Source organism: Aythya fuligula, chromosome 1, assembly GCF_009819795.1.
Source record: "Aythya fuligula isolate bAytFul2 chromosome 1, bAytFul2.pri, whole genome shotgun sequence".
Classification (NCBI taxonomy): domain Eukaryota; kingdom Metazoa; phylum Chordata; class Aves; order Anseriformes; family Anatidae; genus Aythya; species Aythya fuligula.
In genome coordinates this window covers 47,425,674-47,448,335 of record NC_045559.1, presented here as the reverse complement: position 1 = coordinate 47,448,335, position 22,662 = coordinate 47,425,674, and the positions used below count along the sequence as shown (strand labels likewise).

Genomic DNA, 22,662 nt, shown 5'->3' with positions numbered 1-22,662 from the left:
TGGTTAAGAATAAACCCTAGTCAACAACGGTTTCAGAAGATGTATACTGTTCAAAATACAACAACTCTCCTTCGAACTAGCTGATCTTGGGAGTTTTATTCTCTCATAACTTTTGGACCAGCAACAAAACACCAGCAATTCTGTATCGTAAGTGAAACCTAAAAGACTGGTTAGGCTTTTGGCCGTAGCTAAATATAAACAGATCTTCTTTCATTTCTGTAGATCGTTTTACGTTTAAAGACACGGGAATACGCTGCAAAGCCAATTAAATGACACTCATCTTTGCATGGGATGGGGAGCAGACACTGCTCAGAAGACCGGAATGGCTTCCCGGAGAGCACAGAGTGGTGACATCCAGAAAAAAAAACATTCCCAGCCCTGGGCCTCAGCGAGCAGGCTGCGGGCTGCCATGACCCTGGGGTGGCGGCCCCTCTTCTCAGGCTGAGGATGAGAGCTGGGCTGGGCGAGAGCTCAGCGGCCCCGTTGTGGCCCAGGCCATGGGGCATGGCGGTGACAAGGCCTTGCAGTGAGGCATGGCGGTGACAAGGCCTTGCAGTGAGGCATGGCGGTGACAAGGCCTTGCAGTGAGGCATGGCGAGCTGCGACCAGCGGGCCTCGGCACGCCGGCCTGCGCTGCTGCCGTGCTCACTGCAGTCTGCATGGGCCTGAACAGACCAGAACTGAAATTGCCTTAAGAATATAATAAGAATAATAAAATCCCACTGCCAAAACCACACAACAGCACTGCATTTCCCCATACACCTTTGTTGTTTTTTTTCTGTGCTACCAGAGGAGTCTTTGAGCAAGAATGAAACAAATATTTGCTGCTTTACTGATCTCAGGACCCACACAAAAGGGCAGAGGAGGGGTGAGAGCTCACTGACACACCGATCTTCTGAAACAGAGAGATGATTGCAGTGAGAGGAGCTACTTTATAGTCCCCCTTTACAATCACAACACATGGGTTTCTCAGCTGTATGTACTTATAGCTTTATCAAAGAAGTGCGATTCTGTTATTTTTACAAAATAAGTACTGTATGAATTTACAAGTTCGTAGCATTTTTAAACAGAAACCTGTATTCACACCTCTCTGAGGACGCAGCACCTGACTGAAATACCTGTGGCTGTGGGAGGCACAACCACGCACTGGCCCCAAAGGTGGGCCAGGAGGACCCCTCTTCTCCTTCATCCCAGCCTCCAGCAGCCTTCTCCTGCCCCACAGTGCGTCTGGAACTGTGCTCTCAGTTGCTGCAGCCTGGAGAAAGCCCAACCCACAACAGCCACTGCTTGTATTTTAGGGCTGAACATTTTCTGAGATCCCTTGAATTCTTCCTGCTACACAGGGATTTGCCAATGGGTGAATGGAAGTAATCCCCTCCTGTGGAGGCTGTGGATCTTTTCCTGGTGTTCCTGCTCTGGTGGCCACACATGGGCTTAGCCACACACCCCTGTTAACAAGGAACTCGCCCCTAGGACAACCATGAGCTGTTGACCCTTTTAAAGAGTTGATCCAAAATCATGTTAGAGACTGCAGAAAAAAAAATTACTCCTTTTGACTTCAGTGGCTAAATGGGTAACCAAGGTCTTACTGCAACTGCATTTACACATTATGTATGCTATATATAACCATAGAGAAAGCAGAAAGTTGTATTACTTTCTCACACCACAAACTAGTTTTGGTATGAAAACACATCCCTTAATCTGAGGGGAGGCAGTAACTTTCAGAATAGGTGAAGATTGTGATTCACATGTTGTACCTTGCATAGAGATCCTGCTGATTCACCTACTTCAAAACTCTTTCTAATCTTTTGGCCCTCTGAAAGCCATCATTTAAGCTGGGATCCAGAGCTCACTGAAGTGACTGGGTACCTCATGTCTTTCTTGTAAACCCTGCATTTGGAGAGCAACGTATGCACAAAACCTAAACCTCTGAAAACTGAGTGTACAGGAACAAATGAGACTGACTGCATCAGCAGACACAGAGCTTGCAGCAGCTTAAAGTCATTTTGTACAAAAGGAATTCAGGATGCAGGAAAATACATATATATGCTTTGTTTCTGCAGGGAGATGGGGTTAACCATCTCTTGCAGGAAGCCTAGCTCCTAGTATGATCTCTCATAAATAATTCTTTTTCTCTTGCAGTGCTGTGTTAGAAGGACACAACAGAACTGGAGGCTGAAAGCTCAGCTACCGAAAGATCTCAGTTCTGATGCACTCCTGCTGAGCATGGCAGGGCCTCTAAGAAAGGAAATCAAGAGGAGAGTATTCAAGCGGTAGCATTTACTGCAGAGCTTGGAAAAACAAACTGAAAGACAAAGCTTTATATTGCATCTTAGACCCCTAAGCCTGCCACTTCCACTTCACAGGCTGAGCTTCTCATGCGAATTCACACCAACATCACACATTGATTCTGCAGCGGGATCCAGGCGAGCATGAAGTCCTACAGAACAGTAATAGCCCCATGCTCTTTAGCAGCACTGCTTTTTCCATACAGTTTGTAGCATCTGTAATAATTTTCCAGGGGATACAGCCAACAGTGTAACAAAGAAAATGTACTCACAGGAGAAACAACTACAGTACATCATTCTGTGCACTGCATGCTTAATCACTGTGCACAAACTTTGTGTATTTGTGCATCTGTGAGGGAAAAAGGGAGAGAAAGGCATATTGATTCTTTTTATGACACAATTTTAAAAAAACAACAACAAAAATAACAACAATTTCTTTGCTAAAAATGTGAGAACAATACAAAGGCTTCAAATGCATTAAAAATAAACAATATAAAAGTATGCCAAGAATATTTAGCACTGGTACAGTTAGGCTAGAAGCTGATCACAGTTTAGGTGTCACAAATAATAATGCTCTGACAGATGTAAAAAACACAGTATGGCTTTCAATCTTCTTATCTTGCACAAAGCTGGGAGGTTTTCTAATATAAGGAAATAAAACAATATTCAACTACATATGTAACAGTGAGATCTTGTATGTGAAATATAAGCAAACATTCATGATCTGAAAACAGTGTTGGAGGCAAAGGAAGATCAGCACATCTTTAAATCCAGCCATGAATACCAATGGCAGGGGTTGAAAACTAGTGTGTCACCACTTCACCACTTCACACCTGAAACCATACGCGCCAGAGAAAATTAAAACAAACAACAGTGACAAAAATACATACTGTTTTTGAGGTAAGAAAATTAGGGAGAGGAAGGGAAAGAAAGACGTAAGAAAACCAGAAGACTCTTTGTGGAAATGCACCACAGAGCTCTCACCAGTAATGACTTGCTGATGGCAGGAGTCTCACTAGACCTGTGAGCACTCATGAACCTGGCTAAGGCCAGCTGTACAGCCTCTGCAAGTTGTCTTCAGAAGCAAACCAAAAAACTCTTTCACTATTCATACAACCATTAGTCCTTTCTAAATGTCTTCTTCCATACCTAACATTAAAGAACCTGGAAGAATCTTTAAAAGTCTTGTTTCTTTGTTTCTCAAATTCAGCAACATAATATGGAAGATAAGAAAAACTGTATAAAACTGATCTTCTATCTCGCCTTAAAATGTGTTTAGGGAAAAAGAAGTCAAACTAACAACTGAGGTTTCTAAAATATATAAAACAAAATGAATTTATACACTAAAAATGCTAAGCAGTCAAATGAGAACTCAAAACAAAGCTATAACAATTACTCCATTAATATCATTAATGAGAATATACTTATTTTTCCAAAGTCAGCTTTTTGCCTAAAACTTAAACCCCTTTCCATATAAAGAAAGGGGAGAGCAAAGCCATTCAATTTATTTAATATTGCAAAGAGTGAGAGTGCACAAATGCAACCATTCACATGCTGCTGAACACAATCAGCACTAGATACCTCTGAGTCACTGGTCCTATATGGCTACACATGTATTTCAAGGGAAGCCTGCTGAGCAGGCAGCTCTTACTTGCAGCCCTTGCAATTGCAGTGCTAGGCTGATATGACAAGCTATGCATGGTCACAGGCATGTTCGTTTATCCTATAATTTTTGTTTGACCTACCATATGTATCTACAACTCACCTGAACCTGGACTGAAATTATCTACTGGGAACATCTCCAGCATTGCAGATACTTAATTCCCTAATCGTTCATCATTCAGATATTGAGTAGTTTGTACGACACCCATGAACCCATCATGCATCCAAACAAGAATATACATTATGAACAGACAGTGTTGTTGAAAGATTACGTCAAGGGCACAGATAAACATGTAAAGCTTCTTGTCAGTGAGTTCCCTCATTTAGGATAAATATTTTTATAACATTATTATATTTTCTATACAATCACCATTTGATTTTAAAAAAATGTTTATTACAATGAAAGGGAAGTATCAACTATATAGAAAAAACATCAAGCAAAAAAAGTAAAATATAGAAAGGCCTGCCAAATCAGTACCATGTATAGAGTTGCTATGGCTGCCCCAGGGCAGAGTAGCACAGTTCTTCTGAAGCAATTCAAGAAATACTCAATTCAAGATATATTGCAAAATTGTTTCAAAATGCACTCCTCCTCAGTTGGTGTTCAGCAATGTGCTAGTGTGAAACTGCCATCAGCAAAACTGGAACAATTTATTCCCAGGCAGAAGATGAACCCAGAAAAGGAGTCAAGACGTTCAGAAGCAAAGTTTGCATTATTCCCCAAACCATGAAAAGCAGTGAAGTTTCAAGTGCTCTTACAAGGCAGCTAGAGTAGCATGACTGTTTCCTTATATCTCCGTACTATCATCATTTTCATTTTTATCTCCCATTGGTATTAAGTCCCATATTCTTGACATAGCATAGCTGGCCTGGTTCCTATGGAATTCAGATTGCCAACATCGGTCTGTGCATATATCTATAGTAAACTTTTAGTTTCAGACCAGTACAAGAGATCTCAACCATGATGAGCTTCCTATGTGTTTTTTAAAAATAGAGCAAGGAAAGGCCAAGTTTTTGATCCCGTTCACCAAATCAGTCAAATGAGGCAGCTTGCACGCAGCTATCAAAATATTTGACAGAAGAATGGCTATATGAGAACGAATGGGAATTTTATAGGGTATGTGTCAAGAATAGAAAATAGTAGTATAATTTAATTTTTAAACATCTAAAAGTGAATGTGCTCAAGACCATAGGAAACTGAGTTTCATTAGTTCCCCTGCTCAGGAACAACTTAATGATTTCCTTTAATGGTCACGGAAGGATGATTTACAATCTGTTGACTTTAGCATTCTCTGTAGCCACAGGACTTAACACACACACCTTTGCGAACTGTGTAGCTATATTTAAGCTAATATTAATGATATTTATTTTTAAGCTTTACTATCATCCACGATAAATGGAACTGTTGGTGGAATCCGAGGGGGAATTTAGCAGTACTGTCCTGCTGTGCTGTCCATCTCTGCAGCGCTTGGTGAAGCTGCTGTGTACTCAGTGTACCTACAAGGAAGAAGAAAGGACTGGATACAAATGAACTGGTCCAACAGAGAAAGGCTAGGTGAAGCCTAACTATTAGCTTGTATTTTACTTTACCCACAGTGCAGCTGATGGCAGGTTGACCCCAAGAAGAGCGACGGTGCTGTCTGATAGATTGCACTGAGCAGCACTGCAGTACGGGTTGAACATGAGCCCCAGCTGCTCCAGCCACAGGCCTGTGCCGCCTCTCATTCCGGTTCAGACAGTAATCTCCACATGAAATGGTTTCCTCTGCATTCAGCAGGGTGGCTAGGAAGCCCATCTTCCCTAATCCACCTTCTGGGCCTTAATGCTTTGCAGCTGTTGGAAGGAACTGCTACTTTTAAACATAGAATTTAATTAAAGCATCCCCAGGACTTTTCTCATGTAATTCAGTGACCCTTTTCTCTCAGGCTAACTAGAATTATACAAGCTGTTATGGCTACTGCAGGCAAAAGAGGTCTCCAAGCTGTACCAGTAGCTGTAATTAACACATGAGCATATGTCAATTTGTAATTGACTTCTCAGAGAATTCAGTGCAGCCACACAACCAAACAGTTTTGACAAGCTTTTGGCATCCTGGCAGCAGCTAGTCCTGCCAGAAACTGGAACAAGAGCAAGAAGAGCAGGCTGAGGGGAGGCCTCATGGCGGCCTGCAGCTCCCTCACGAGGGGAGCGGAGGGGCAGGCGCTGAGCTCTGCTCTCTGGGGACAGCGACAGGACCCGAGAGAACGGCATGGAGCTGGGACAGGGGAGGGTCAGGCTGGGGGTTAGGGAAAGGGTCTGCACCCAGAGGGTGCTCGGGCACTGGGACAGGCTCCCCAGGGCAGCGGTCACAGCACCGAGCCTGATGGAGTTAAAGAAGCGTTTGGACGATGCTCTCAGACACAAGGTTTGATTTTTGAGTGATCCTGTGTGGAGCCAGGAGTTGGACTCAGTGATCCTTGTGGGTCCCTTCCAACTCAGGATATTCTAAGGCCAGTTTGTTCTGCAAGGATTTTTCTAAGATCATCTGGTGCAGTGTCACATCCAGGCCTGTGAAACCACGTTGCCTAAAGATCAGGGATCTGGGCACTGGTGAGCAGCAGGCCTGCAATACTTCAAAACCTTTCCTCCTGCTCTTGACCAGTCAGTGACTATTGGCTGTGGTGTGAACGACAGGACTGCAGGAGTAGGTATGAAGAATAAGGGCTGCAGCTGTCAATAAAATGCCATCAACACAAGTAATGAAAAGTTATTGATGACTCCCGCATGTACCAGAATCCCATCAGGGTAACCAACAGAAACTGTCCCCTTACTCTACCTCTGGCATCAGATTACTCAAGCACTCAGCTGAAAAGAGCATTTTCCATTATGTTTCATGGTGGCATCTATTGCTAGTTCACAAGGAGTGATTTAGAAAGGCCTGCAATCCTAAATCTGCCACCTGCCTCTTCTAAAAGAAAAAGGAGGTTTGTTTCACTGCCCACTACTCCAGACTTTTAACAACATCTTGCACACAGCACCCAGAGTTGGGAAATCTTTCCCTGTCCCAGCTGGATCACAGGAAGAAGCTGCACGCCTGCTGCCTGAGCAGGTGCAGGATGACAGCACAGCATGCACCTGGGACACTGTCTCAGGAGCAAGCAACATATGAGTTGACTAAGACTTCACCCTTATGTTAGAACTGCTTTGGAAATAGTTTCCTATGGAATCATTACTCAGAAAGGTATACTAAACATAAAATAGAGTGTTTTCTTTGTTTTGTTTTGTTTTGTTGTTTGTTTTTTTTTTTTTTTTCTTGTTTTGTTTTGTTGTTTTTTGTTTTCCAGAAGGGCCAATATAGGCATTCACATTAAAGATGAGCAGAATGCAGAAACCAAAGTAAATTATAAGGAGAAACAGCACTAAGATACTACTTTTATCTGTTAGTATTTTTCCTGTTTGTTCACACAGTGTTCAGGATGAAAGTGTGGCCTGTGGTAATGTGTGCTTAGTTACTTTTTTGAAATGCTGAACTCAAGAGCACCAGGTTCCCCTGCTGAAAAGCTAGAGATCTTTAAGGGCACATAAGTCGGTGTGCTTTTTTGAAGGAAGAGGAGGAGAAATGCGCATGGAGCATGCTTTCCCAGTAACACCCCCTTCCTAGGCTTCACAAGATACCCTTGTGTCTCTGATACTACCAGCTTCTGGCTAGCAGCCTGATCAGAGCACTTCTTCCTTCTGCCCCTCCACCTCCTCTGTCCCAGCTGCAGAAACTACCCCCACTTACGACCGCCAGTCTTGGTGGGAGAACAGCAGAAGGGTTTTTTGCACTCTTCTCCTATCCTAAACTCGCTAGGCATTGCTGGGCTGAGAAAGCCCACGGTGGCCCAGTACAGAGCCTACACAAGGTGGGGGGAAAAGTAGCTCATTTAGTTTCCACAGCCTGAAAGACCTCACTTTTGGAAGCCAGCCTTACAGCCACTTCCCTGTAGAGCAAAACTACGTGAAAGGAAAGTTATTTTCCATCTTGTTCCTTCCCTCTTTGCCTTAGGTCCTTAGCACAACAAAACATCTTGCTTTCCTGGAACTCCTGCTGCAAACTGCTGGCTGCCATAGACATGGTCAAGTGATTTTGGCTTATAGATCATGACACTGGGTTGGAGCAAAATGTCTCAGCAGAAATTGGAGTCCTAAACAGTAACTGCACATGCATCTCTGCAGGCACTCTGGGAAGGAGGGACCTAGGGGCAGGAGTTTTTGCCCGTGTGATGGTTAATTGTACAGTGGGAACGGCTCTGAGAAGCAGGACATTAATTGCATTTGTTCCCCCGCAGTTAGTCCTAATAGGGATAGGTACAGGCCACCGTTGCCTCCTGTGACCAGGAAACACAGAAGGTGACTATTTAAGGAAGTTAGAGAGCCCAGCTACGTACGTACACACGATGTTTTGCATGAGTGGGAGGCCACACATTCCTATTCTGAAACGTACCATTAGGTGGCACTGCCTTGAAGCATTACCTCCCAGGATTTTCCATGACTTGCTATTATCTACGCTCTAAGGAACACAGTTGCCACTGAAATCGAGTGAAAAAAGCCATCCTTCAGACCTCTGAGTATACTGAGGGCGAACGTTATTGGCATACATACTTCCACATATATTGTTGACTCTTAAATTGCTAAGTTTTGTCCCGAAAAAACAAGATGTCTTGGATACTTTAGCTCAAGTATTGTACCTCCAATTCCAAAGTGTATTTCCAAAGTGGCTGTACGGCTAACACCCTCACCCACCGCCTCCCCCTCCCACGCTTTGTACAACTGACTGTCCTCTGGCATCTAGCACAATAAGGATTCTGTTCCCTTTCTGTGCCACACTAACATCCAACAAAGACACATTAATAAGTAATTTTCTCTTTCACTTCTCATGTGCAGGACAAGACTGGCACAGAGCTTGGGAAAGCAGGCTTGTGAGCAGGGCACCAGCAACTGGAAGTCTCTGGAAATGAACGATGGTTATGGCAAAAGGAACTGCAGAGGTTCCCTGTGCTACTGATTTGCTGTTGTGAAATTGCACAGTAGAGCAGACACCACTTTAAATGAATGGTGAAAGGGACCTAAGGGCAGGTGTAAGAAGGAAGGAGGTGATGACAATCCATGAGGGAATAGTGCAAGGAGGTTGTGATGAGGAGGGGGTTGGCCTCTGCTCTCAGATAACTAATGATAGGACTCGAGGAAATGGCCACAAGCTGTGCCTGGGGAGATTTAGATTAGATGTCAGGAAAAACTTTTTCTCTTAAAGAGTGGTCAGGCACCGGAACGGCCTGCCCAGGGAGTGGTGGAGTCACTGTCCCTCACAGTGTTCAAGAAGCCCCTGGACAAGGTGCTACGAGATATGATTTAGTAGCTTAGTGGGTAGTATTGGTGATAGGAGGACGGTTGGACTATTTGATCTTGTAGGTCCTTTCCAACCTTGTGTTTCTGTGATTCTCTAAGACTGTCACTCATAGCAAATCTTCTCAAATGCAAAGATAAAGACCCCGCCTGAACAGCTCATATCTGCCACATATCCTGTGAACATGCCGAGGGTGAGACGCTGGTTGCGTGACAGTGTACAGTGCAAATTATTTATAGTGCAAGGAAAAGGAATGGGTCACAAGATAAATGCTTACCAACTGAAGAACGTTCTCAAAGGTTTTCATGTAAGAACCCAACTGATCTAAAAACATCAAGGCCACGAGTTCAGGCCTCCCTTGATCTTCTGCATCCAGCTGCTCGGTGGCACTGAAAAGAACTGCTCAGCTTTCTGGCAGCCCTGTGCTCTGAACATGCAAGTTCCTGAGCAGCTGTTATTTTCGCAGTCTCTGTCACAGAGCACGGCTTGCCCACCTCCAGCTACCACATGCCATGCTCACTAGGAACTTTCAGCATAACTACCTGAGCCCAGGCTTCGGCATTTTCTTTTTCACAAATACTTCTGATCTAGCATTACATCCCAGTAGTGGCCTTGCACTAGCATTCCTTTTGACTATCGTTTAAAGTGTTCAAAAAACCCTTGATAAATGGTCAGCCACAGACCTCCTCCCAAGAGCAGTATGAGGTGGAGTAATGCAGCAGTGTCAGCTACAGACTGACTTCAGGAGTGTGCAGCTGCCAGCGGATTGACCCAACTCCATTCCAGCTGAAAACCAACATCCGATCATCTATCTGCTCCCCGACCTGTTAGCATCCATCTAGTCACTCTGACAGTGGAGCAGAGGACACACCCGTACACAGCCTGCAGAATGTAAAGCAGTGAAGTAAAACAGATGGAGAGTCACGGGAATGGCCCAACCACACAAACATTAAGATGAATTACTTTACTATAAACTTGCTGGAGTTTCAAACAGGAGAATATGCTAATTCGTATCAAGAATGTAAACACAGATCTCTCCAATGCGTAGAATTTCAGCTAATTTTTACTTAATATCTACTATTTACTAAAGGATTGCTTATATTCAGATGCTGGAGTTGCCTGAAAAATCTCCCGTGGATTTATTGAACAAAATGCGGAGACAGTGGGAGGCAGGAGAACGGCAGGAATTTGTGAACATCGGTATGCAGAATTAATAACATTCTATCAGTAAGATTCATGATGAGTTTTTGCCTTTTTTTTCCTCTTTTGAGCATTAAAGATAGATTGCCTGCATTTCAAATATCACCATAGGAGCAGAAATTAACACAAACGAAGACAGATTTACTCTAAATGAGCAGGAAAAATATTCCAAAGCATTCTAAGCTCCAAACCTTAGCAGAGAGAGAGACTTAACTTCAAAAAAAAACAACATTCAGAGAAAATTAAGCCCGTTATTTTTTCTTATTTTTTCAGTCAGCAGACACACTAACTGTGCAAAATTTTACATTGCCTTTCTTTGAGAAGCAGGCTATCAAATTCTCATTGTCTGTCCTCAAAAATAGCTAACTGAAGACTAGCAGTGGCAGTGAGGAGCATTTGGACCTAGCTGGCTCTTACAGATCTTTTTGAGCTGGATACTAATACCAGTTACTGAACGGGAGCCCGAGCATTAAATACACTCTTAGAATCCAATACAGAAGCACTTCAGTCATCCAAGTCTTGTGCTAGATGAGGTCATGATTCTCAGTGCTTATCATGTTGAACAGTCATTCCATTTTCTGAAAGCTTGATTATCAAAATTATTCTTTGTCCCTCATGGCATATGGGTAATTGAGGTTTATAAATTTCATGCAAAACGGGGTTTGTTCCTCATTAAGCAGATCCATCTGTATCTCCACAATGCAATTCCCTAACATAATGCATGAAGTTTATATGCTGATGACTGGACAGCATGATTATGCTAACTATAAGGTAAACTGCTTTATGACTGAGCTGCTAGAAACCAAAAATCATGGGGCATGGCTCCAGCTTTTGAAGTAGATTGATTTTCTGTGCTCTGAAAAGGCATGCGAAATGGCACCATTTGTTACATTATTCAAGCTGTTTCGCTGAACAGCATTTTACTAATGTCTAACTTACGCTGGCACTGACTATCAGTTGGTTTTAGTAGGAGTGAGAGCCCAGAAGGCAAATCACACACAGCTCAATTAGTTTAAGCTAGTACTATGAAATGTAGCACAGAGTTACTAATCCTTAGCCTGTTGTAGCCACGCAAGACACTCAAACACAGCGAGCTCAGCATATGCCTTCACGTAGCCCCTTTTTATATCCTCGTGACAGCCTCCACAGAACTCCACAGAATGAATTAATTCCGCCGTGTTTATCTCAAAGGCAGAAGTACACAAAAATAGCAGGGAACCAGACTCACTAATCACCTTGCTAGTGTCTGCCTGGCGTTCTTACGAGAGGAAACAAAACCATGGGACGCACAATCAAAGTCCAGGGAGCACAGAGCTCTGTTTCACTACCCGGCACTCGGTGTTCGCAGGAAAGCTCCACATCGCAGGAGATGGGCTCTCAGGTAGCAGCACATCCTGCTAACAAAGAAAGTCTAAAAACAGATCATGAGTGAAAACTGGGACATCAGTTTCTGCTCTATTTTCAGGAAGACAGGTTTACAGGTGATACATGAACCTACACCAGCTCTTAGTAGTTACAAGACTGAGTAAATCATTTAGCTCTTTCCTAGCTCATTGCCTTAAAGCAGCTGAACGGTGTGACAAAGCTCAGAGGGACACGTACACAGAGCACTAGTGACAGGGCAACACTGCAAAGGCTCTGACTCGGAGGGGATCTCTTCTGCAAGAACTGGGATTCAGTGAAAGGAGAGGGGCTGAGAAATGCCCGGTACCCCTCCAGCCCAGTGACTGCAGGTTAGACCGAGCAGCTCCCAGAGCCAGACAAGGGAACAAAGAAGAGCTAAACAAAAGCAATATAGCAGGAGCTGGGGACCTGGGCTAAGGCAAGTCAGGGCTGCCACATCTCCGGCAGGACAAGGAAGTCTGAGAGGAGGTGGCCTTGGTGGGTGAACTCCAAGTATTTTGGGGAGCAGCCCCTCAGAAGTAGGGAGAAAGGGAAGTGCCAGCAGAAAGCAGAGGTTATCGTGGAGCAACTCCTACAGGAAAAAATACAGCCTTCAGAGCTTCTGAAACTGCATTACTGCAAGCGAATGAACCCGGTCACCCTTTATAGGCGCGAGGTGCAGTCTCAGGCCTGCGGTGCGCACAGCACATGGATTGCAATGGGCAACGAAACCAGCAGGGAAAACCTGCTGAGTTTTATGCCATTTCCATTACCTTAGGAGGGTTGTTTCGTGGCTATGTCAGTATGCAGAAGCTTAATTTGATAAGAAAGGAAACATAATTATCCGTGTCCTAGTTCTTCACGATACCTAATGTAATGTCTTATAAGATATTACTCCCAATGCATCTCTAGAATTGTTCTGTATGAAAGACTGGAACGATGGCTAATGACCGCTGTTAAGAAAACATTCCTGCTACCTTTGAAGTTGACAGTACTGAAATAGGTTTTTATTTCTACTTCAGCGTTTTATTTATGAAAGAAGATTCTCACTCAAAAGAGTGGATTATATACAGCTACAAATAGTTTAAATCCTTCGCTTGAAAAATTTAATTCATCCTACTCATTTCTACCCTACAGTGATTAATGTACTTTTGCGTGTGTTGCACTCAACCATAAATTAGCCTGTGGTAGTTGCATCTCTACCCTGAATATCTTTACTCTTCTACCACCTCCTTATATCAGCACCTCTAAAACTGTTTGCCAGAATCTGTCCCATGGGACAAAAAGCTGACCACTGCTCTGAAGGAAGCAGCCTGTCCGATGAGTGAAGTGCACGTTGCAGCTCTTATGCACGGTGAAAACCCGAGAACCCTTTAAAACCCCTAAAGCAGCAGTGCCAAGGAAAAAAATGCTCTTATGAAATCAATGCGGGCTCAAAATCAAGTAACTAATGATTGATATTTAGCTTTGAGAAAGTACTACTTTTTCCTCATTTGATTCAATGCCATGCTTCCCTCCAATTTAGTGATTTGTGCCTCTCATTTCTAAATCATATCCTGCCTAAATTTAGTTACCGGAGAGCACAGCAAACCCAGCCTGCACACCGGGCACTTGTTCCAGGCTGGAGGTGGCAGCCCTGTGAACCAAAACCAACTGGAAACTGCCCCCAGCCTGGCTTTGCTCAGACTCCTCAGACAGGGCTGAGCAAAAAGGGATGTTGTACAGCAATGGGGATTTTCAAAGCTTCACGGGAGCAGAGAAGAGAACCCGTCCGCTTGTCAGTGCGAACACTAGTTTGCCACGGGAGACTTTATTTGGTTTCTCTGATTCTAACAAGGCATAAGCATATCTGCTATGAAAACATTCTGTCACCACCTGTCAGGAATAAATTCAGGCAAAGAAAACAAGACAATATTGAACTAGAAGGCAGGATCTTGCAAAGCACCAGAGCTGATTCATCCTTTCCCATCCCTCCCCCCACCCTACTCCGGGCAGCATGCCGAGAACAGGCTAACTTCACCTGCCTGGGGATTTACATTAGACTACTACCCGCTGCCAGTGATTCTGACTCCTTTAGCCTCCACCATCCCCGTGTTTCTGTAAGAGACATACCTAATAAAAGTAACTTTACCTTTTCCTTGAATTATTCCAATTTCTGTACTGTCTGTCGGCAGAGTGTCAAGTACAAAAGTCTTGACTACTCACTCTCACCTCTAGATCTGGCACGCCAGGCTATTAAGATATCAATCTGTATTTTTCTCTCAACATGTGTGAATTACCAGAGCATTATGTATGTAGATGGATATTCTTGCTTGCTAAAGCTGCACTCCTACTTTTAAAGATCAGCAAACAGTAGTTGAAAAAAGTCACCTGTTGTAGGGCTAAGCTGAAAACCCTCTTGCATCACATATTAAAAGGAGAGAGAGTTGAAATGTGCCAGGAAAACGTAGCTTCTGTTATCACCCGCAGCTGGGGATGTTTCATTTTGCATACTGGCAACTCATTCAGCACAGTTACTGCAATGACAGCACTCAGTTATAGTCTAAAAAGCTCTCTTGCTACAGTTCTCCCCAGTAAAAACAAACACCAAACTTTATTGTTGCAATATACCCCACTGTAACATATACTGGGATTGCAATATACCATCCCACAGCAGGAGGGCCCCTCCTACCTGCCTGCCTTCTCCTCTTATCAAGGCAGCCTCTGTGCCGACCTGCAGAAGGCCTCCCAGTGCAGGTGCTTTGCAAGGCACAAAAACCTGGTTTGCCTCTGTGGTAGATGAGCTGGCACCAGCGAGTGGTGGTTACAGCAGACCTCTCTGAAAGGTTTTCTTTGTCTTTCGAAGCAGTTAGAAAAACGCCTCGGTCCAGCCGAGCTTTCCCACAGACACAACAACCATCCCCCGTGACCGCCTGCTCAGGTTGCGAGAACGCGGCAGGAGATGGGCGCAGATCAGCCTGATGGCAACAGGGATAAAGCAGCCGAGGGTGGACACGGCTTCTCCACTGCAAGGCCAGGCACCTCGGCTGAGAGCTAATGCAAATGTCAAAAAACTTAGAAAACGTTCCCCGATTCTCTGCTATTAAAGGTCAGAGGGAGGCCGTTTGCTCAGATGGAAGACCAGAATTAAGTGAATCTAAATGGTAGAAAGCAAAGGGAAGAGTATCTATTCAGGCCTCCATTATACATCAAAGAGCAAGAAAAAGGACAAAAACCCTCTTTTAATTCTGAGCGAGTCAATGTGTATTATACATCCATTTGCAATCATTACCTCAAGTAGGCCAGTACCAAAGACCTGCCACTAGGGGATATTTCATTTCTAAACGGTTAATGGAGTTTTAATTAATTGTGTTACCTGAAAATATATCTTAACAAAAAGTAAGGTAATTGAAATGCATTAAAAAGTCCGTTTATTCATCTCTCCAGAAATAAGCAGGAAAAAAAGAAAAATTTAAAAAAAAAAAAAAAAGATGAAGAGAACATCTAATAGAACAGCTTTTAGTGCACCTGAAAAGGACAGAGAACTGTGAGGGGATTTGTAAATTCAGATACTGGCATGAATAATTACATGCTAGCAAATGTCCAAGATGAATAATAATAAAAACGAAAAAAAAAACAGATGTAAATACTTATTTACAAAACAGTAGGGTACCTAAATCAAACTAGCAAGCGTTATTACTATGTTGCTGCTGGGGAACAATACATAGTTTCCCCTTCTGGAAAAGATTTTGACTTTCTGCTGTGAATTAAGAGCTTTAAATCATTTTTCAGCTAGAGGTTAGTTTTTCAGGGAATAATCTATATTTTCAGCAGAGATACATTTTCTGCAAGTAGCTTTTTTTTTTTGTTTTTCTTTGACAAAAATAATGTGGACCAGTGAGGTATTTTCCCTTAAAATGGCTTCTGGCATGCAAGGTCATGCTCCACTACGTTACACACAATAGCTTAAGACCAGTTGTTCAAATGCAGGGGAAAAAAAAGTGACAAAAGAGCCAGTGTCTTCATTTTGTATGTCCTGAACCCACACCTGCCAAGCCAGGCCCGCAGCCCCGCGTGCTGAGCCGCACGCCCTGTGGCGGGGGGCTGCCATCGTACCAAGGGCAGGCGGGTGCAGCCCGTCCGCTGAGGAGGGAAAGAGCCTCCTTGGTGATGTGGAGGAGGTACCCCGAATGCCTGGCACTGCTTGCAAAACATAGCTGAGGCTCCAGAAGATGGTGCCCAGAACAGGGAAGTGTTGCGGTTTCCAGCTGAAAACCGATCAGAACAGGTTTAGAGCCCATAAAAATCCTCTGCCCTGAGACCTTCGGGATATTTGGCCTACAAGTCCTACCACAAAGCAGGCAAGAGAATCCATCTGTAAGCTGCAAATTACGCCTTAAGGAGCCCTCAGTTGTCATCAAACGACATGGGAGCTGCTACCAAATGCCCTGGTCGTGCCTGCAGCATTCCAGGAAAAAGGCAGATTTGCTCAATCCCTGCTGAGTTATTGGAAGCGGGGCGCTTGGTGCTTGGTGCGTTGGGCAGACCCAGCAGGCAGCGCTGACCAGAGCAGGAGTCATTTTTCTCCAGGAGGAAACAGGCAGCCTTGGAGACAGAAACACAAAATACCAATGCCAGTTTCTAAATGTACTTCTGCTGTGTGTCAGCCTGAAGAAATCCATTTTTGCACTAATTGCTAACTACTGCAGGAAAGACTGACAGGAAAACACAGCGACACGTGGCTCACTTACCAGGAACTCATACCAAAGTGAACCTATTAACTCGATTTATTTGGCCACTCAAACAAACACAGGCATGCTCCCAAGCAATGGAAATGGAAAAAAAAATGTTAAAGGAGGCAAAATTTGCCCCTCCACCCTTACAAACAAAAAGGTAAGTCAACACATCTGTCCCTTTTTTATTTTCTTCCATGTCTGGAGATTTTTTTTTTCATACATATTTTTAAAAGTTAAGATTTCATTGTTTTCTCACCAGGACAACATTCCAGCACTGGGGAACATCGAGAGGAAGAGGTGCTGACTGCCCTTTTCAGTACCTTTCATGATAAATTCTGCTTTGTCGCAAGCTCAGAACAGGAGGCCCGGAAAATCTCAGTCCTGGCGTGGGCATCCTATAGGGAAACCTGGAACCAGACACTCTGACCTCCATCCCCCTGAACAGGAGTCACATCCAGGCCATTGAAATGACTTTAAAAAAAATCCTACTGTTTTTAGCTTAATGAAGCTAATATGTATCAAATATTTTAATCTTCCTCAATTCATTTTCCCACCGCTTCAGACATAAATTATGCACACTTTCTCAGCTTAGACCCATGAAACATTTCCCAGCTGACCTGCTTAACCAACACTATGACTCCAGCGCATTCAGCATCTCACAAACAACCTTTGGGGGAAACAAAGCTCAGTTTTGTGGCCATGGTCTTTAAGGAGCACGCTGGCTCATGTTAAATCCATACCTGTATCTTGGCTGAAACAGTGGCCGACATCAGATGCTCAGGGAAGACTCCAAGCCCAGGATAACGGAGTAATGATGCTCCCTAGAATACCTGCCAGCTGCTAGGGACCTGCAGGCCAAGGGCTTTCTGAGCCAGAAGTGTTAATTTTGTACTCAGGGGTTTTTGAAGTACTCTTCTTTCTGAATCTATTTGGTTCTGGTTTTTAATCTAGGGCAGCTTGTGTCCTCCACAACACCCGGTGGGAAGGAGCTCCGCAGCTGTACCTCCTGCTCTGAACCTGGTGCCTGACAGCTTCACGTGGTGTCCCCGGATCTTCTACTCAAAGAGACAGTGAGCAATCAGTCACCAGGCCTGAATTCTTCCTCTCCGAGCCGTTTACTCCCTGCTCTCCTCTCTGCTTCCCCACCAAGGTGGCAGATAACAGCATGGCCAGTAAGCGTCACTCATTTAAATCTCATTTTCAAAAGCAAACTTGGGGACTACGATACATAAACCTCACCGTCATTCCAGCAGACAGTGGCTCCTTATTGCTCAACTTTTAAGAATTTCACACTATAATCTTAAGAAAATAACATTAAGAACTTTAAATAGATGGTAGACATTTTTGAGACAGCCCAGCAACTTTTACGTACTCCACAACGACACCTCCAGCCTCAGGTCTCTGCCACTGGCAGGAATACCAACCTGCCCCTCGAACACCCCCCTCACGCTGCAGCACAGAACGAGTCGCCTTTCTGGCACCTGCTGCCCGCCACAGCGCACACCGCCACAGAACCTGACACCTCAGCTTCACCGCCTTCGTCCCCCTTACTCCCTTGCTCCTGCCTCAAGCCTTTACTTTTTTGGGGCAAGAACTTCGCAATGCATGCAAACATGTCCATATTTGCATCATGTTCACTGCTGGTAGAGAGGTAGAGCTGCTGATCAGCTGAACCATAGGAAAAAAAAAAAAAAAAAAAAAAAAGCAGTGATGGGAAAGCTGAACTCTTTAGCTAACAGGGGTACTGGAGGTAAAGGCAGGGGATCCTCTCACCTTTAGTCCTTCAAAATTAACACCAATGTCCCACTGAAATCCTCACTCAGAAATCCTGCAGTCTTTTAGGCACGTAAACTCCTCCGGGCAGCTAAGTTTTCACTGACAGAATTGGCAAAATCCACTGAAACCCTCCCAGTGACAGCCTGCCCGAGCTCCACGGGAAATCTCAGATTGCCCACTTGTCCCATCTCCCCCAGCAGCGAGGCAGGAGACCTGTACTGAAATCCCCACTGCTGCGCTTGGAGCAGGAATTTACTCAGTGCTCCTGGGATGCCCTGCGTCTTACCCAGCCTGCATGTTAGCTGGGATAAATCTAACGCTTAAGCAAGTTACCTGTTGTCATGGATATATCTGGTAGTGTATTTTATATTCCCCGAGGGCAACCAACATAGTACAACCTCCAAAATAGCTGAATAAGGAAAACCTCGTTATTACCTCAACCCTGAAGTGTAGTTTCTGACTGGCAGTGCTCTGAAGACAATCTCTGAGCAACTAAAAGCACCAAAAGGGCACTTCTTTCCCCAGCACAGCTCCAGTGCCACCCACTCCCATTATCCCGAGTTGTTCCAGCATGTACAGCTTTGCACAGGTTGTAGAGAAAAGACAATGACGACTTGGATAAAAATAAGACTTTCATTCTGCTCGAATATCCGGTGACTAAAACTTACAGCAAGATGTGGTGCTGATCTGTACCTATCAAGATATGTATATCCCTCCTAAACGCCTGAGGAATTAAACAGAGCATCACCAAGCAGCCTGTTCTCTTCCCCCCCTCATCCGTACCTACAAGCATAGCTACTGATAGCTGAGAGTCAGAGGCTAAAAAGAAAAAAAAATAGGAATGTTAAATTACACCTAATAAAAACAAAAGTAACAGACACATTCACCTTCATTACACATTTTATTCAGCTTGTATTTTCAGTATATTCTCACTGCGCTAATGACTTCCTTTTGCGGTCCCTAAATACTAATTTCGTGTTGATGTGTTAAACTTCCACTAATTTTCAGTGGTAGGTACATCATGCCTGAAAAAGTAGCTCCAGCAGAATTTGACAGGTGAATTGGGCTTCCGTTTTCCCTGGTGAAAATGAACAAGATACACAGTGGTGATATTCAAACAGAGAATAAAAGCATCAAATGCAATTTATATCTAATATGTACTTCAGTGATCTGGTAAAAGACTGTCTAGGCTGAATAAATTACCTCCTAATATGATAAATTAAGACACACACATCTGGTAAAAGGAGCTGAAAAGAAACAAGTTCAAAGAGGTAAGAATGCTGAGGTTTGAAGGACTGGTTTTCCATTAGTTGCTTGGAAATGCAGTCTTTTGTCTCCTCTCCTACCTGTTACCGCCTCCCTGCGCCGTCTAACAGCAGCTTGTCTCTGTTAACAGGAGCACTTATCTATTTTATTTGAACAGTGAGGAGGGGGAGGTATGTAAAAACAGGAGAAAACCTCGGGGATTTTCTTCCTGCTTGTATTTGCATCGGTATTTTCATACTAATGCAGAATTGAGTGAAAAGTGACGGGCACATGTGAGAAAAAGCAACAGGCTTTCCGCTAGGAATGAAAGCAAGTAGACCAACCCAAGCTATAAATCCTGCTGCTGCACCTAGATGCTACGCAATGGAGTTCTTAAAGATGTGTATTCGTATAAGCAAGAAAGCACGAGGAAATGCCTACGGCATCTTTAACTATTTTGGTCCACCTGAGGAGGGAGGAAGAGCAGCGCTGACCTGGGAGCTCTGTACGTCGGGTCTCTCAAGTCTAAAAAGGGACTGTGCAGAGGCAATATATGAGACATTCTCTGGAAAGGTGAGACTCCTGTAAAGCACCTCAAATAAGAGGTTAGGAGAATTAGGAAACCTTGACCTCACGCACACCCAGAGGATCTTGAAAGCACTCCCTTCACGGAGAACACGTTGAGCTCGCGTAGCTGGAGGTGCAGAAGGAGGTTGGCGGCAGGCAGAGGGGTCTCAGCTGCTCCCTAGCAGGAGTGCACAGCACGAGCTGCTTCAGCTAGGCTCCAGCTTCAGCAGAAAGCCCTAAAGGCAGCAGACTAACAGCATCACACCACTGCCTGTCCTTCCCCGTGGTGTCCTCCCAGCCCCACCGCACAGCTCTCGGCCGCACACAGCACCACACCTCAGCCTCGAGGCCAGGTCTCAGCACAACGCTGCAGGGCTCAGCTTCCCCCTGCCCGCTGCGGTGGCTGAAGCACGGGGTGCAGGCAGGCCCCCAGGCAGACCGGCTCACCCCAGGAGCCAGGGGTGCCCCCACGGAGAGGTCACCGCACAAACAGCTCCGACACCACACGAGGATGGCACCGACTCCACCCATCCCGAGCCCACGTGCTCCATGCTGCAGGTGAAATTCGGTACACCCCCAGAGGGAAGAGCAAGGGTATCATTTCCTCAGCAGAATCGTGTTTTTTTACTATGCTTACGAGATGTTTGAAACAACTTTTCTATTTATTGCTCCTGTATGAGCACAGATGGCAGCGGAGAACTCGATCTAAACAGAAAGCGTGGATTTAACACTGAGCTGCCGACCCGCACTAAACCCCGCGCAAGCAGTTCAGCTTTGCTACTCAGTGGCCCAGTTCTCTCCAGCTTAATTTATTTTTGAAGCAATCAATGAAACACCGAGTGCATTTAGTGACAGCGCAGTCGGAGAGGTCCCAAACGCGAGGCTTCCTCTTGTTACCACAACACCGAGCAGCAGAGGAACAACAAAACCAGGGCTTCTCCCTGTTCTACCTCCCCTTCCCGACAGATCTAAATGCAGAACGGGGACCCCATGCCACAGATGAAAGAACCTCCTGGAACTGCAGGGAATAACGAGTTTGACACTGCGGTTCCACACTTCAGCCACGGCACAAAATTAATTTTATCTGTTGGCTGCCAACACCATTTCTGGTTTACCAGGACACGCCAAGGACCTGATCCACAAACCAGTAAGAAAGTTCTCCGTTTGGATGCCTAAAACAGGATCTGGGCACTTGTGATCCAGAGTGAGGTCTGCAATTGTTCTTATTTCTTGCTGCTTTTTCCTCCCTCTCTCAGCAGACTCCCTCTCTTTGAAGATTCTTCGTCCAGCCTTCACTAGCCCTGAGGTGTCCCCTAAGAATTAGGGATTGCTATTTTTATCACTTCTGACCTGAAGTTAGCTTAGCGTAACTTCTCCTTGTGTCGCTCGACTTCTGCCAGAGCAGAGGCATTCAGCACAGGCGGCCCTGAGCTCACCCGGAGCTTGCTGTGGGACGGGCGGCCGGCCGGGCATGGAGGGCACGGGGCAGGGCAACCCCCAGACTGTGAATCAGCCCTCGGGCAGCCTAGGAACTAAGCATGAAGAAGAAACAGGGCTCGGATAGCTATATCCACGGCTCCTGAGGTCATTTTGACCTTTACGAAGCCCTTAGTTCCAGATCTCCATGATCCCTGCACCCCGAGCAGATAACGCCGCGTGGTGAGGCGTGGAGGGAGCATCCCCCCGAGCACCCATTCCCGGTTTCTCGCCGTGCTGGATCCATCAGCTTCCCCTTCCCCAGCCTGTCCACGCCGTGCAGCAGCCACACCACCACCAGCACCAGCACCAGCACCGCGCTGCTCTGCTCTGGGATTATCTCTGTGAGGGGATCCCCAGCGCTGGGTTTTGGCCGCCGGGCTCGGCTCTGGGCTCTTCCCCCGGCCACAGCGAAGCGCCCCCAACCCCCCCGTGCTGCCCCCCTCACAGCTCGGGGCTCAGCCGAGGGGCTGCGGGCACCGCTCCCCCCTCACCCCCCTCAGCTCCGGGCACCGCCGCGTCCCCCCGCGCCCCCTGGCGGCCCCTCGGGGCGGCGCCCCCCGGCTCCGGGGTCCCCCTCGGCGGCTCTGCGGGGCTCCCCGGGCGCTTACCTTGCGCTGCATGCCGGCCGGCAGGCGCCGGGCGCTGCCCGTCCCTCGCCGCGCTGCCCCCGGAGCCTCCCCCGGAGCCCTCCCGGAGCCCCCCGGCCCCTCGCTGCTCGCTGCCCGCCCTCACGGAGCGGCGGCGCCGCGGCCGGCACGAGGCAGCGCGGCCGTGAGGGGGCCGGGCCCACCCGCATGGCCCCTCCCGCCCGGCCCCCAGCCGCAGCCCGCCCCGGGCACCGCGGGGGGGACCCCGGCCCCTTCAGCACCCCCGGGGTCCCTTCAGCACCCCCCCGGCCCCTTCAGCCCCCCTGGGGTCCCTGCAGCCCCCCCCGGTCCCGGCTGGGTGCTTCGGGCCGGAGGAGGCTGCAGCTGAGGGGGCT

The 22,662-nt window shown here is 46.0% G+C and overlaps 1 protein-coding gene across 2 annotated transcripts in view; it reads right to left on the bottom strand.

The window, feature by feature from the left end:
* The window catches only part of TMCC3 (transmembrane and coiled-coil domain family 3), a 130,471-nt gene extending 108,141 nt beyond the window's left edge, over positions 1–22,330 (bottom strand). Inside the window, exon 1 of one of the 2 annotated variants that reach the window (XM_032194359.1) lies at positions 22,289–22,330. In XM_032194359.1, the coding sequence (XP_032050250.1) occupies positions 22,289–22,300 (12 nt within the window). In that variant the 5' untranslated portion in view covers positions 22,301–22,330. The remainder of the gene's footprint in view (positions 1–22,288) is intronic. The other variant, XM_032194369.1, reaches the window with a different exon arrangement.
* Positions 22,331–22,662: the final 332 nt, after the last annotated feature.